The sequence below is a fragment of the Lepidothrix coronata genome, unplaced genomic scaffold, assembly GCF_001604755.1.
Source record: "Lepidothrix coronata isolate B3197 unplaced genomic scaffold, Lepidothrix_coronata-1.0 Scaffold96, whole genome shotgun sequence".
In the NCBI taxonomy this organism is placed as follows: domain Eukaryota; kingdom Metazoa; phylum Chordata; class Aves; order Passeriformes; family Pipridae; genus Lepidothrix; species Lepidothrix coronata.
This window is the reverse complement of record NW_016690276.1, coordinates 3,190,451-3,207,555: the sequence shown is the minus strand read 5'-3', so window position 1 is coordinate 3,207,555 and position 17,105 is coordinate 3,190,451. Positions and strand designations below refer to the sequence as shown.

At 37.6% G+C, this 17,105-nt stretch overlaps 1 protein-coding gene across 1 annotated transcript in view; it reads right to left on the bottom strand.

The window, feature by feature from the left end:
- BANK1 (B-cell scaffold protein with ankyrin repeats 1) overlaps positions 1–17,105 on the bottom strand; it is a 137,062-nt gene that overhangs the window by 99,845 nt on the left and 20,112 nt on the right. Inside the window, exons 4-5 of the mRNA XM_017822217.1 lie at positions 3,154–3,302; positions 1,856–1,994 (exon numbers count right to left, since the gene is read on the bottom strand). Coding sequence (XP_017677706.1) covers positions 1,856–1,994; positions 3,154–3,302 — 288 coding nt within the window. The remainder of the gene's footprint in view (positions 1–1,855; positions 1,995–3,153; positions 3,303–17,105) is intronic.

Below are 17,105 nucleotides of genomic sequence, written 5' to 3'. Positions count from 1 at the left end.
AGGGCCAGAGTAACTAATCTAATAGAACATCATGTTAAATCATTTAAATGGAAACTGACCAAATGCTTTAAAAAAAAAACACAAACCAAACCAAAACCAACAAAAGAACATTTTTATGAACATCAGATCAGCTGGACCAGAAAAGGATAATTCCAAATTTCCAACTCTTCCAGACTTTTAAAGGACATTAATTTAATTATGAATTTATCATTAAGGACAAATGATATAAAAATCAAACTTGGGCTACAACTCTCTGCAAATTTTTTTCATATTTCATTTACTGTTCATATTTGATTATTCATCCACTAGAGAAACCTTCTTGTGATCAACAATGTTCTCACAAAGCAATTTTGGAAGAATCTTTTAAGATCTGTGAATGAGGATTTCAGCTTTTGTGCTCTGAAATCCAGTTACAGATGAAAGCTGCCTGTTGGTTATTTACTTCTCAGACAGGTTGCTAAAAACAAACTATCTGCACCATCACAGTGATAAAGACCTTTCAGGCCATGTGTGACCATCATCCCAGGACAGTGCTCAGGATGAAAATCACAGAATCATTTAGGTTGGAAGAGATCTTTAAGGTCATTGAGCCCAATCTTTGACCGAACCACCACCTTGTCAACTAGACTTGTCACGTCCAGTCATTCCCTGAACATTTTCAGGGATGGTGACTCCACCATCTCCCTGGCCAGTCCATTCCAATGTCTAATCACACTTTCTGTGAAGAAATTCCTCCTAATGTCCAACCTAAACCTCCCCTGGCACAGCTGGAGGCTAGGTCTTCTTGTCCTGTCACTGGCTACCTGGGAGAAGAGGCCGACCCTCACCTGGATACCAACCTCCTTTCAGGTATTTGTAGAGAGCAATAAGGTCTCCCCTGAGCCTCCTTTTCTCCAGGCTTAACAACCCCAGCTCTCTCAGTTTCTTATGTGATTTACTTTCTAGACCCTTCACCAGTTCTGTTGCCCTTCTCTGGACTCACTCCAGCATCTCAATGTCTTTCTTGAAGTGAGGGGCCCAGAACTGGACACAGGACTCGAGGTGTGGCCTCACCAGTATTGAGTCACAGAAGTCATCAGGTCATAGAATTACCCAAACCTAACTCCAAGAAGCCAGCGTGGAAAATTGTAGCTTATATGTATGTATTTCCTCCTATCTAATGTTCTGTTGCAATCATTTTAGAATAAAATATTATGTAAGTTCCTTTGGGAATTCACAGTATGCAGTGCAGTAGCAAACTATACTCTAAAGCCATAGGCAAAAATTTTTTTAATTCTTAACTCACATCAAAACGGTGGAGACAGATTTGGCCATTAAATCTGCACAGATCTAAGAGAAATTGCTGTTAAATAAGTGAAACTGTTAGCAACTAGTTATGGATGGTGCAGTGGAAAAAAATCATTAGAAACCTGCAAACCAGAGTGATACAGAGAAATGGCATGAATATGAACAAAGAAAAGAAATTATTTCCTGCATTGGTAAGAATTATGGAGAGGAGTATAACCAAATTCACTGCATTAAATATAAAATGAAACATTTTAGTAATGGAGTAATAAGAAAAGAATATTAGCTTTGCATTTTATGGCAGTAATTTTGAAGAATATTAATCTGTAACTAATCAATGACATTTTAAGACTGCCACCTGCCATTTAACCACAGAAAACCAACCTAAGAGAACCTAGCTTCCCATAAATCACAAGGGCCTGCTTCTCTGCATTATTAATAAAAGCTCTGTATGCAAAACTCATGTACAGGAAACACCTACAAAATAGCAGGAAGTGAAACTACTTATCAGAAGAAGTGAAGGGAGTTGAAAATTTTCAGTTTACTTAAAGGTAAAGAATACTTTTCTTACCTAGGGCTTTTACGTACTTGACCTTCTTATTCCAAGAGGTTGTCTGTGTTTTAATTCGTTGATTATCTGATATGAATTCAATTTCTAGAGTATCATCATCTATTTCATCTTTCAACAGAATGAATATTTCACCAGGGTTCTACAAAATTAAAATGTGTTCCCATTAGTCCTTCAGAAAATTATACTGAAAATTTAAAATTATATTGAAAGTGTATTGAAAGAACTTTACCAACACCTTCATGCAAAAAATCATACTACCAAAACATGATGCTATCTCTAAATAATAGATAATAATTAACTAAAAAATACCTTTAGTATTTTACTGACATAAATGACACAATTAATGTAGGATTTTAAATTCAGCTTACCTAACAATATCTTGAAACAGTATTTTAAATGCATATGTAGATGAATTGTTACATTTTCTAAGGCCACTCTATAGTCTAGAAAAATGATAACCATCCTAATAAGAACCTTAGTGTCACTTAAACTCTTACAGTGAGCTGACAGTAAAGTAAGATAGAGGCAGCAGATAATGTGAGACAAGACCCCTCTACTACCTCCTGAACCAGAGGGAAAGTTACTCCCTTAGAACTGTACTGATCTCAACAATGAAATAATGTAAGTCATCGTTAAAAAACAGATAGCAAGCAAAATGAGTGACATTCCATGTACACTGCAACCTCCATATCTGACCATGGCCACTCATTTATATAAAGGAATGCAGTGCTGGATTTTGTACTTCCTCTGTTTACACTGTCACATATTTCTCACAGCAACTGATTAAAAACACATATGAACATTTATGTCCATTGAATATGCATGCAGATACATATATATAAATATTTCTGATTTAATTTAAAGTCACACTAGGTACATGCTCACACAAGCACTTGTGTAATTCATAGTATAGGCACATATGCACATACCCATACACCCATCATGGATTCTTGCCAAGAGATACTGCACATCTCTCAAGAAGTGCCTGACTACATACTCCCTCTAAACTATAAGGCCCTCATGACAGTAATACTTCTACTCAAGCTGTCAAATAAATCTAGTAGAGCTAAAATACCTCAGAGGCTATCTCCAAACTATTTTATTTGCAAATCTTTTGACTGCAGTGCGGATGTGACACAAAGGCAAAATAAATCCCACTGTAGTCTCAATGCACTCTCTTTTTGGCCCCTTTACAATTTTGAAAACAAATAGCAGATACAGTGTGAATGAGATTGCAGAAGGAAGAGGAGACAAATGTTGATCGTTATCGCAAAAATTTTAGCATCTAAAAATCTTACCTCACACGATACTCTTCTTGGAAGCACCAATATCGACTGCTCCTTAGTTTCCAAACTTTTAGAAAGTACCTCATTTTTAGAACTGAAGTCTGTTGTTTCTGATGCTGCCCTGACATTTGACAAATTAACATCAGAGCTAGTCTGGTGATCTGAAATAAATAATGTGGAATGAGAACATTGTTAATAATCCAAAAATCAACTAAACACAGCAGTGATGTGTTTTCCAATTAATTACTCATATGGCATTTGAAGTCACATTAAGGGCACTGCATGAAAGCCTGGAAAAATTCCTTTAATATAAGTGTGATGAGGTGTCCCCCTTTGACAAAGAGCTTGCCTCTGAAGTTCTGATCCTGCAGCCTTAATTTATACGAACAGGCTCTGCTTACATGTGTGTCTTACTAAAACCAAAAGGGACACAGCCTTTAGATCAAAATCACTGTGACCAACCAGGTCACAGAGATCAGCCAGTTTTGTAGCCTCAGAAAAACAGATTCTCATACACTAGGATAAAATGGGACTTTTTACCACTCTTCCTTTCCCCATATGAAAACAAACACATGCTATATGTTTACAACATCTACCCACCTATCTGCAGGAAGGGTTAATAAGAGGGCAGTAATACCTGTGACCAGGTAATTATGAGAGTAGGCACAGATTTCCTCCAGAGTCTTTGCCTGCATTAATGGACAAAATGATGGATGGAAGGCATACATTTTTTTAATTGGATAATCTGGGTTTGGAAATGCTATGCCAGTCATACAAGTAGCTTACAAGCAGGTTCTTTACTGTTTTGCTGTACCAGAAAAGGCTAAAGAGCCATTGTGAATCCTTCACCTTATCACAGAATTTTAATGATGAAATAGAACTGACGACTGCATCTGCAGAGCTCTGACTAAGCCTGTGTTTTAGCAAAGGTATTCTTCACACCTGCTACTTCTCAGCTGTGTCATTACTACTCCTTTCCAGACACTCTATTACCCTGTATGAAACACTCTCGCCACCCATCTCAAAGGACTGCGGTAGCTCTTCATCATGCAAGATTACTCAGTATACTGCAGTCACCTAGTTAGATTATTGATATCATTGCATGCAACTCAGAGTTAAAACCTTGACTGGCTGATGAGAAAATATCCTGAGAGACACCCACAGTATCTTGTATTACTGTAAATTATGAAACACTCACAGTCAATTACATTCAAGGATACGAAGAAATTTTCAGGCACATCTTTTCCTCTTAAATGGATGTAGAATATTACAATTAATTAGTGATGGGCAGAATACAGAACAGCAGTAATTTGGCTTTGCTCAAACAGTATCACAGCCATTTTGAGTTTTTTTTCAAAAGTGCCCAAGTGACTGAGGTACACAAACCACACAGTGTTCCTAAGTGGCACAGAAACCTTCCTAGCCAGTGTCAGTATTGGAAATTTACGATTACTTTTCTCACTTGATTGCCCTTATTTTCCCCATATGCACCAGTTCATCTGATACAGAACATTCTCTTTCCTTACCAATCCTGCCTTGCTTGGATTTTAATAAACTACAACTATAGTAAATGTACCTGCTGAGTGAATTATTCCAGGGCATGCTATGTCTGATGTAGATATTTTTTTCCAGAAATATGTTTTGATTGTTAGAGAGATCTCAGAAAAAAGGGGAAAAATAATAATAGAAAAGAAAAGAGAGTAATTTTTCCATGTTTCCTCAAGGAAGCTAAAGTTTCTTTGAACATCTAAGGTAGGTGGGTTTGGTGATAACCACTACCTAGTAAAATCTGCCCAGCCTACTCCTGCTTACACTCTCATGCCTTTAAGGCAAAAAAATTCTGAATTTAAGCTGTGAATTCAGTGTAGATTGGTAAAATTACACTGATCCTATGTGTAGACATACTTTACGGAAGTAGTATTAATTCCATTTGCTTTGATTTATTTTAAAAGTTAAATAGACTACACTGAACAAAGGCTATTTTGATTCCAAACGAGAGGCCACACACAGTTCAATGCGGTTTAATAATCCAGCTCAAAATATAAGTACATTAATTTCTCTGATTATCACTGTGAAGATGAGACTTTATTTAGCACCGCCCTTCAGAAAAAGGAAGTCCTGAACCCTAGCTGAGGAAAACAGGTAGGATATTTTACAGCAGCCTTACAGGGTCTACTAGAAAGATGGAGAGGGACCTTTTACAAGGACATATAGGGATAGGACGGGGGGAATGGCTTCAGACTCAAAGAGGGTGGGTTTAGATTAGATACTAGAAGAAATGCCTTACAGTGAGAATTCTGAGACACTTGAATAGGTTGCCCAGAGAAGCTGTGGATGCCTCATCTCTGGGAGTGTTTGAGGCCAGGTTGGATGGGGCTCTGAGCAACCTGGTCTAGTGGAAGGAGTTCCTGCCTATGGCCAGGGGTTTGAAACTAGATGGTCCTTTCCAACACAAACCACCCTATGATTCTATAATACTGTTATACCCAGAGCACATACTTTGGGAATATTACGTGTTCACATTTTAAGTCACTCATAAACCTTACACTTAAGCACATAGAATTCACTTCAGAAGATAACTCATATGAGGTGCATGCTGCTTCTGAAATTTTTTTTGGCCACTTTAGGCAAAGGAGTCTCACAGAGACAAGAAACCTTTCATTATTAGATTGACAAAATGAAAGGAATGAATAACAAATCTGGTAGGCACTGGATTCTCAGATGTCAGCCGTCTGTCAGTGATCGTTCTTTAAGGATCATGCAGATGCATTCTAATCTATGTGAAGTTCATGACAACTTTATTTGTACAGACTGCACTCTACTTATCAAAGATGATAAAGTAGTCACTTTTACCTTTTAACACCAATAATTCATCTACTGAGAACATTAATGCTAGCGTTAATAAGTTGGTTTAAATTAGGATAACATTTTCCTCCCCTATTAATTGCATTTTAATATTTTTATTATGCCTTGTGATATCTAAATACAGTATCAGAACTTCAACTCAGTCAGTATTGACAGCTATACCAATAATAGACAAATTATGAAAAATTTGGCTTTTACATCAAAGACTTGGATATTTAAGAGAATTAGGGATTCCCCCGCTGGCTCTGAAAGTGGTTAGTAATTTATTAGCTAAAAACCACCAAGCAAGACCTCTTTCACTAAATGTCAGGTCCACCTGACAAACAATGAACTATGTACAACAGTCCAAGAACCACAGCGATCTATATTATCACTACTATATATTTAATAACCAAACTTCAGAGCCAGCATCTCCGTCACTCAAATTCCTACCAGCAGTTGCACGCTATCTGTCCTAAAATGCGGAATATAAGCAACCATACAAAATATTGTCTATCAATGCTGAACAAGGAATACACCAGAGATTATGCAAGGCTTGGCTTGTTAGCAATAAGTGAAACAATGTAGCTCATAAAGGTATTAATACTACATTAATAAAATTGTAGTAACACAAATGGAGCACTTCAGACAACATTTGTTTCATGTGGGCAGAAGATGGTATCAGTCTTTTGAACACTTAAATTCTGGACACTTTCACTATGAATCCTCTTTACATTCTTGTTTTGAACCTGAAAGCAATGGCTAGGGAGCTCCATCAATTGCGGAGGCTTTAATAAAAATGGTCATTTAACAAGAATTTACAACTGAGGGTGAAGATTAGCTTAAAAGAAACAAAAAAGGAACATCATTATCATGCTGGAATATCTAAGAGAGAGGATTTATTAAAGGGTATTTGTTGCTTGGTGAATGTGTTCTTTTAATGTTTTATATAATGGTGACCTATCTGTGAGGTTTTTAAAATGTAGCAGTAATTATTAAAATAATGGATGAATAAAACCAGACCCTTTCTTGTAGGATCAAAGTATAAGAAATTATTAACTATATCTAATGATGCTTAGACAACACTAAGAGTTAGAAGCTAAAAAGAAAGGAAAAATCTATGATAATCTTCCCTCGAGTAATCAGGGCAGTACTACTGGGAATTATTATCTATTATAGAGGGTAATGCTTCATTTCCATCAGGTTACTTTTGTTAGCTTACTTTGACAAATATCTACTGCTTATGGTCACACTGAAAGGACTGATCTTAAATTTAAGTTAATTTTAAATAGTAATATATTACACACGTTTACTGTAACAGCTGTTCACTTAATTGGGGACAGTGCTGATGTTTTAAATTTCACTTCAATATTCTCTCCTAATTCACGTAACTTCAATACATCAACTTGGTATCTTTTACACAAAACTCTTTGGAACACATTTAACATTTTAAACTAAATTCATTACATGACTTTGAAATTGCATTCCTTTACATAAACTGAGAAATTTTAATAAAGCCTCTCTAGTCTCCTGTGTATTCAACAAGTAATGCTTCACCATGCCTTCTAAGCAACTTTCCTGCCAAGTCCAATCTTCCCCTGCCCCCCCAAATTCTAACACTTCAAATACACTCTTTAGCTATCCTTATTGCAGCCTACATGAGAATTGTAAGTATTCTCTGTCTTTGTTTACTTGGTACTTGCTACATGTTTTGAGTCAACAATGTACGTGACAGATTTAGGGCATTAAAAATAGCAGAAAACAAACTTATGAAAGATTTATGTGTTTTCTAAGGCTACCCATGGAATGAATCTCTCAGTCAAAATTAAGCTAGTTTTACAAAAGCAAAATGCCTGATAGCTTCACAAATTTCAGTTCTTCCTCAAGACTTGCTAAAGCAATGCTAGCTGGAGAACTGACACTGTGTTACAGAAGAGGTCTCCAATTAGCCCTAGATCACACATCATACAAGAGGACGAAAGGGTAAATTAGTGCATGTGGCCAACTTGCCACATGAAAGAGAAGATAGGGTGTTACAGAGCCAAAGATTAAAATAAAGAGGATTACAGCAGATCAGTTAAGTCCAGGAGTCATCCCATCTTATATGGTAGGCCCACTCTCCAGCACAACATCAGGTAAAAGCAGAGGCGGTCCCACTGGGTTCTGTGAGGTAAACTGAAAAGGTTCTCATGCATAAGTGACTTCCTTGCAATTCAAAAGCCTGAAGTCAAACACGTGTCAGTGCCTTGAGGAAATATAGATTAAAGTAGAGCCCTACAGAAGATGCAAAGTAACCTTCTGTAATGTGGAAAAAAATCAGGAAAAAAGATGTATGTATATCATATTCTTCCTGCAATCCACCATAAGTTTATCACAGACATTTATGAAAGATAATTCTCTTGAAATGTGGGTATTTGTAAATGCTGTATGAACTCAGTAGAGAATGCAGCAGAGTGGGATGGAAAAGGAGCCTCTAACTGCATAAATTGCTGTATAAATTACCTGAAAAACACTGTGAGAAACAGGGAGGTAGAAAACATCCACCACACTGGGCTTCATTCAATGGGCCTGTTTTCCTCACATGAACATGGGATTTACTCATTTTTACCGTAAGCACTTTCTTAGACATGGTTTCAAAGCAAATCCCCTTTTCTGCTCTGCTGAAGTTTTCTTTTACTGATGGTGAGAGAAGGCTTAGGAATGGAAAGGCTTCCAAAATCACATAAAATTATTAACATATACTCAAACATATAAACATCTGATTTAAGTCTTAATTTCTTTCTTTTTCTATCACATATAAATTCCAGATCAAGATAAATATATTCATTACTGAATAAGCTTTAAATAATGCTTCTCTCTATGCTGAACCATCTATCTTTTGCAAATACACTGACAGCTATCTTTGTTTTTCTCAAAAGCATTCTCAGTCCCAGTTTCTTCTGCATGGTTGAATTCTTCTGTCAAAAACAGTATCTTTCTGGAAGCTGGCCTATTTTGCCCATGTCTTCAAAATACTTCTATTACTTTATTTATGGTGTATAATTTTTCTTGCGAATAAGCATCAAATTGACACTTCCTTTAAAAGCTATGAAAAACAGTTTTTCCTTTTCTGAATATTTGGAGTTGGTGTTTGTCATCTTAGCAACCAGTGGTGCTGCAACTTTCATTCACATCTATTTCTCTCTCATAACAGCAATCCCTGAAACCCCCCCACATCTGTTCTTTTATGAATTACTATGCATATGTAGGCAAAGATAGATTTGCTGTGATGGTACATGCCCACCTGTTCTTTTATTATCGTGTATGTTTTTGTACACAACAATTTATCACTCTGACATAACTGTAGCCTAATGGAGTCATCACAAAAGCATCTAAAGAGAATATAAAAGTCTTACTATGTGTAGCCTTATTGGATCTGATAGCAAAAGCAAAAGATCCTGCCTTCAAATAATCCCCAAAGCTGCAAAACACTATTTACCATGAGTTTATCAGTAATCTTTAGGAAATAACTTGGATGGAACTGTAGGCATGTCTTTATATATAATTTCACATGATTGTAACTGTATATTCAGAGGCAATCTAAAACTATAACAATTAACTAGTTTCTTGCTGGTCTGTGGTTTGGAAGGAAGATTTGACTTGGCGCTTTGGCTACAATACATATATTTAGAGGCTTCTGGGGACTAATTTTATCTTTCACTGTATATCAATTCATGTTATTTTACTGCAATCAAATCCATGACTTTCAGCTTCAGCACCAGCACTAGGAACATGACTACTCTGATGTGCTTTAGACACATAGCAGGATTGTCCCAAAGAGTTTCTAACTGTTAGGCACACAGATTCATTTAGAAACAATTACTACCTGCCTGAGGTCATCTGGGTGCTGAGCAGAACTGTTGATGGAGCCCAAGCCTGTTATTTCCAGTTTCTACATTCTGCATACTTCTCCAGGGAGAAGCAAACTGAAGTCTGGCCCTCTGTATGCACCAGCAGTTTTCAGTTATTAAAGCCTAATGTTTTATTAAAGAGTCCTTCAATCCACTTCAGAGTTACTGGAGTTCTACCACAGTAAAAACACTTTGGCATTTTTGTTCCATTTCTCTGTGGTATCTGCACACACGTATCTCACCTCTGTTTCAGTGAAGGGTTTTACAGCACTAAAAACTGCCCAAAATCTGAGACGTGCTGCTGCAGCTTAGACAGGCTGTCCTTCTGCTGCTGACAAAAGGACAATAGTACAGGCATTCAGAGTTCTAAGCAGATCTCCAAAACAAGTTAGCCTGATAAAACAGGCCTGGAACTTCCTTATTACTCCAAAGGGACTAGCTGCAGCTGCCTAGTGGCTCTATTACATCTTAATTACAATTCAAGTCTCTCCTAACTGGCCTGGCTCAAACTGCACACTGTGCTTGGACACAGAAGTGGTACATGGCTACATTTTGAAATACACACATATAAAAGAACGTGGCTAGAGAGGAGTGTCTGAGAGTCAAGCTGTACCTCAGGGAGGCAAGAGCTCAGATTTCAAGCTGAATAAGGTTTAAGTTTTTACAGGTATAACCCTCAAGGAATGAGGAAATTCCTCAAGGAATGAGTAGCCAAACCTTCCTCTCTTGGTCACTTCTGAAGACATTCTCTTGATGAAGAATATTCTTTAGAGTCATCAAAGGTCAAAAAATGACATGGCTGGAAGGTCATGAAGTTTAACATAACTTCAAGTCCCTTAACAACAGCACTGGGAGACGGGAGAGACACTGGTAGCTGGCATTCTCAGCCTTCCCACTACTCAAAGTACAGGATACATAATCCTTAATAATATCAAAACATGTACTGACAGAAGACTACATACTCCACCTTATAGCATACCTTAAATCAATTGGTAAGAGAAGCTAGCTTGGACTGCAGCAGGGCATTTACCAAATAGTGTATCTTAGTCTGACAGCAGAGCTTCAATACCTGCACAGGGCTCTTATCAATGCCTGGATTAAATTTATGATGCTGTTTCTGATCTGTACATCTCTAAATTACATGGGATTTGTCCATCTAAGAGATCTCCCTGTGCCATGCTGCCACAGTTGCTGTCAGCAGAAAAACTCACACCAGACACATTTGGTATTAAAGAAGGAAAAAAAAAGTGAGTTGTCAGCAAGACTGACTCACTAGGGGACAGGCTGCTTTGCAATTTACTCCCACCTTTAGTTTGAAATAGCTAAAATCTATTGACCCTTAAAGTGGGCTAAAAGGTACACTGCATTCTCAGGAACACAATTAAGAGTGATATTTTTATACACATCTGAAAACTATGCTTGCTTTCTAACCCGTTTATTTTCCCCTTGTTAGAAAGTAATCTGAGGTCTTTATCTTTAAGACAATGTCCTTTAATCCAACAGAATGGACGCATTTTATTAAAACGGGATTTTAGACAGCATAATAGGAAATGAATAGGCATTCTCATGGCTCTTTATCTGCAGAAGGGATGCCATCTATTCTGCTAAAAAATGCTGGCCTTTCTCCAGTTTTGTTTGGTAAAGGCTACAGATAACACAGTATATACATACATCTTAGTTTGATGAGATCTCTGAGCAGGACCAAAAGATGTCTGCTGTTAAACTTAATAGGCATACAGCTATTACCCTTTAAAAAATCACCTTTTGTGCTCCACTTGCCCATCCCTAATTGCTTCAGTTAATTAGTGCTAGGATACAAGCTTTAATGGCAAATGTTAAAAAAGACAAAGCTGTTTCACAGAAAGGGAAGAGCTTTTTCTGAAGCTGCATATCACCTAATGGGTACCTAAATCTGAGGTTAGCTGTATTTCGCAGGTATAATAATGAATACCAATTCCACAATAATGCATTCATATTTTATCTGCGCGGTTACAAGGCTGTATACCCAGATCCTAGTATGATTGCTTCCCTTTTCTACCTTAGTACAAATTAAAAATAATGACTATTTGAGGAACAGAAAATTTCCTGAGGAACCACAAGGGAATTTCTCAAAATACAGCTCCCTAGCATTAAAATCAAGTCTTCTTTTCTTCTATAAAAACCAGACATAAAGTAAACACATAACAACAACTGTGACTGGCTAAAGAGCTGGCTTGTTCAGTTATCACCTACAGGACTGAGTCCTCATACATGCATATCATGGTCATTAGCATTCCACAACTGGATCTTTTCCCTCACTCAATAGCAAATCAATAGTTTTCGCATCTTCTTGTAGCTCATATTTCCCCAAAGGATCTCAGTGATCATATTGTTTTTCCATTTTCCAATGTACTGTCTGACCTTTTCCCTCAAGGCCTTGCACAATTCACTTTAGTCAATCACTTCTTATTGATTGTTAGCGCCTGCTCATTCCCCATCTATCTCTGCTTTAATGGATATGGGGGGAGGGGGTTGTGATTTTTTTAATGTCCTGTCATCTACTCACTGCTCTTTTCACCCTTATAGCTTTAGATTACTCATTTAGATTTATACTTCTGTTAACTTTCCAGTTCAAGCTTAAATTTCATCTTTTCTCAGCTCATCATTTCTTTCGTACAATGCCTTTATACACAAAACAAACTGCAGTTTTCAGCATGCCACTCTCCACTTAAGACCTCACATAACATGGCATTCTTTTGTGAATTTATAAGGTCTAGCAAAACCCTTTCTTGGTTTATAGTTTTTCCTGACACTTCTGTTTTGTATCTTTTGGACAATTTAGCACTACACACACTTCCTTCTTTCTAGGAAGAAGCAGAGAAAAGAGAGTTCCTGGAAACACTTTTTCACAATTCATCCAAAGTCAAATCCTGTCTGCTTACCTGGAGATTCACCTACTTTCTGCAGGGCACAAATGCTGGTTTATTTGCAGCTGTCATCTTACCTTTCTCGGCTTTGTAAAGACTGAATCTTGGAAACTGCAATCATTTCATTTCTTGGGCTACTTTTCCCTCCAAAGTTCTGCAGTGGTATCAGATCACTGCTCCCTGTTGCACCACCACAGAAGGAACATTGACCACATATTTCCTTACACTCACTTGTGAGTCAGTCTTAACCTCACATACAGGATACAATTATTGGGAATTCCTAATTTCTAGTAGCCTCTTTCACTCATCACAGCAATGCAGAATCTCTTTGGTCCTCTTAGCAACAAACAGACATAACTAACCTGCAAAGGCTGCAGACAATCAGCCCTATCGAGATGACTGCCAAAAGCAGACTGAGAACTACTGTCTAGACAACTTCTGCAAAGTTTTCAAGTGAAATTTTTGTTTTTGATGCAGGACTTTTTTTAGCTGGAAAATCCTCCAATCACTTTATTACAATATCAACCATTCATTTCATGGGTAACATGGACTTAGAGTTGCTCTTCAAGTCCCCATATTAAAAAAAAAGTAGTTTGGAGGACCATCTCCTCAGTCCTTTCTTTTCTTGGGACTCTCTGTTTTCTCTAACCATTCCCTATTTTACTGTCTCATTTTTTGGACATCATACTCATGAATGAGAAACACAGTGGTATTCAGCACTTGGATGATGAGCCAGAAAGCCTTTTTTATAGCAACAAATTTCTTCAATGCACTGACCCATGGCACATTCAACACAGGACAAAGAGAGACATCCTTAGAAACCTTGACAATAGGTATGTAGGGATAAACCAGTGCAGAGCCAGTATCCTCAGAGTTCAGCAGTACAGAACTGGTATCCCAAGAATTTGGAATAACTTACTTGTCCTTTTCCATCTGTAAGCATATGATGCTACTAATTCAATTACTTTGCAACACTGTCAATCCAGAAGTAAAGTTCTCTAAGTAAGAACTGGGGAAAGGAAACATACTATGTAGCTCTTTACAAAAAGGAAGTTGAGACTTTGCCAATCTGTTATCCCTTCTACAACTCTTTATAGGCTTTCACAACTATAAACAAACCATGATAGCAAATGTCATTTAAGTTGTGATGCCAGGACTTCTCCCAGCCAGTGGCTCTCAATGAATAATGCTGCAAATGTAATGTGAGTAGTACTGATCTATGTGAAATTTCAGATGACCTTGCACTTGGCCTTGCTGACTTTCATGAGGTCTGTGTGAGCTCACCCCTCAAGCCTGCCAAGGTCCCTCTGGATGGCATCCCTTCCCTCCAGCATGTTGACTGCACCACGCAGCTTTCTGTCATCAGCAAATCTGCTAAGGGCACACTCAATCCCACTCTCCGTGCCTACAGCAAAGATGTTAAACAGTGCCCGTTCCAATACAGGATCACTGAATGGATGACGTTGGAAGGGACCACAGTGGGTCATCTGGTCCAACCTCCCTACTCAAGCAGGGTCATCCTAGAGGACACTAAACAGGATTGTGTCCAGACAGCTCTTGAATATCTCCAGTGAGGGAGACTCCACAACCTCCCCGGGCAATCTGTTCCAGTGCTCAGTCACTTGCACAGTAATGAAGTTCTTCCTCATGTTCAGGTGAAACTTCCTATGCATCAGTTTGTGTCCATTGCCTCTTGTTCTAGAGCCTGAGCAGAGTTTGGCTCCATCCTCTTGACGCTTCAGATACTGATAGATATTCAAAAGATCCCCTCTCATTTGTTTCTTCTCGAGACTGAACAAACCCAACTCTCTCATCCGTGTAAGATACCATAACAACATTTTCAGGACCAAGTTCTGGACCCACAGCCATATAAGTAAGTACACAGAGACCAAGAGCAAGATTTGATTCTATTTTTCTAGTATGAACATAAATAGGTGTTATACTTCATTGTTTCAGGGATAAGTGTTACAATTTCTTTAGTCTGGACTGCAAAACAACTCTTATTTAATCCTATTTCCAAAAAGCTGGGACTTATTTAACAGAAATACATCACGGTGAAATCACAAATAGTAATTTTGTTATAACGACACTTGTGTGCCAAAAAATATACAAAGGATGCATTTCCACAGCTCTTCTCTATACGCCTTCCAATGACACCTTTTCAGTAATTGTGATTAGTAACCACAGCGCAAAACTCAGTGAGAGTCAATAATACATTAGATGAAGGACGTGGTAAGACTACAGATTGACACAGCCATTTTACAGTTCTACCTGCAAAAACACTTGCTGGAAATCTTAAATTATTTGTCAGCTTTAGAAATAGCCTCACAACTTCAACTAAATACTGACTGATGACTGGGCCATAAGCAAGACATAAATTTGGATGATGTCCACTTCAAACCTTGAAAGAGTAGACTGAAAATGACAAATCCATTAATTTTAAAAATAAAAAAATTATAAACTAAATAAGCAGCAGTAAAGTCACAGTATATTAAATTAGTACATGTCATTGCAGTAATGCTTATGTTCTAGTCATTTGACTTTCATTATTAACAAACCTTTTAGGAGTTTGTCCTAAATGCTGCTAAAAAACATTCACTTCAAGATGTCAGCGCACTCACTTTTCCAGGTGTAAGCAGTTTTCATCCAATTAGTGTCAAAAATAAGAGGAAAAAACATAACATACATGACACATACTTGAGAATCTAAGGGTACAGGTTACCATGACTAGCTAGACAGATTGAAACATGAGCTGCTAAGAAACCTCCTAACAAATAAAGTCTTCTCTGGATTTTGCAGGAATAAGAGAAGGAATAACAAAGAACTCAAACAGTTTATACAGCAAGGGATGACAGCCTCAACATCCTATCTATGGTTGCCACCTCCAGTTTCCCTTCCAGTTTGAAATAGCCAGGATCTCATGTCAGATAAAACAAGTTAGTGACACTAACCAGATTTTGTTGACAGTCGTTCCCTTTTCCAACCCCCATCTCTGCACTGGCATCCCAACAATCATTCTTTGTGGAATGGAGAAACATATAATCTCTGGAAGAGATTTTTTTAATTTTAGCAGTCCCTACAGAGCAATTCAAAGATTCATTGTCAGGGCAAAATGGAAATGAGGGCTATACCACAGCACATAACGAAATGTCTCTTCTGCTCTTCTGCTTATGATATAGTCAAACATATTATTTTAATTTTAATAAAAAAATTCAGTTGTCATTTTAGGTGCTCTGTAATAAGCAAATGACCTCACTGCCTTAAAACACCAACAGTGGTATACAGTGTCTGAATGTAAATACATTGGGGAAGGATTAAACAGATGCACAACCCTGTGGGCTCATCTACTGCAACCTCCCCTGGCAGTGAACAACACCAGAATCACCTACCTGCTTTCTTCTATTTACTCAATCTTGCATGTTCATGGGAGAAATCTTTACAGCCAAAACTTTAGTTCACACATACACACACACACACACAAAACCACACAGCGTTCAGTATTCACAAACAAACAAACCCAAAAGTTCTAGTGATTTTGTTTCTTCTTCAACTTCGGTTTTTATCAGCACTTTAGCTTCATTTTCTCATAGACTCCAAGTCAGTGTCAAAATCTAGGTGAGATGGCCATTGAAGCCAATGGTAAAGTTCCCACTTAAAGGGTTTAGCTCATCAGCACAAGTCTTGCTGACAGCCTAAGAACATCCATCATCATTGGTTACTGGTATTTGAGTACCAATATGAAGAGAATTTACAGGAGAATAAGCAAAGCAGTGGATTCAAAATGTGAAGCATTACTTCAGTATTCAGTGTTATACCCAAATTCAAATGAAATTGATGCCACTGTACTACAAATGAATCAGGAAACAGATACCATGAAAGCTATGGTAAAACTAGAATGATTTCTTTCTTTTCCTGTGACCAGAACAATGGAAACTGGCCCCATATTTGAAGTGGTCTGAAGATTTGCATGTGTTAAGCCCTATTTTAAACTCCCAGCCTGTTTGTCCTACATTTCTTTATTAGAGAAAAACACCCAATGCTGGTATCTCATTACTCCACATCTATACCTTACTAGTAGTTGCAAAAGCAGTTCTCTTAACATTAATCTTCTCGGTCATTAAAAGCGTGTGCAGATATATGGAATATTTTTTAGGTAAGCAATCAGAAATAATGGCATATTGCTGTCTCAGGTAAAAGTTACATATTTGTTCTGAGAATTTTTCCTGGGCTGTTGAAGACTGCGGACAGCATTTTCTAGTTGGGTTATGTTACTTTACGTACCTCTCACTTTTCAGTACAATAGCAGATAATGAACAGATAGATG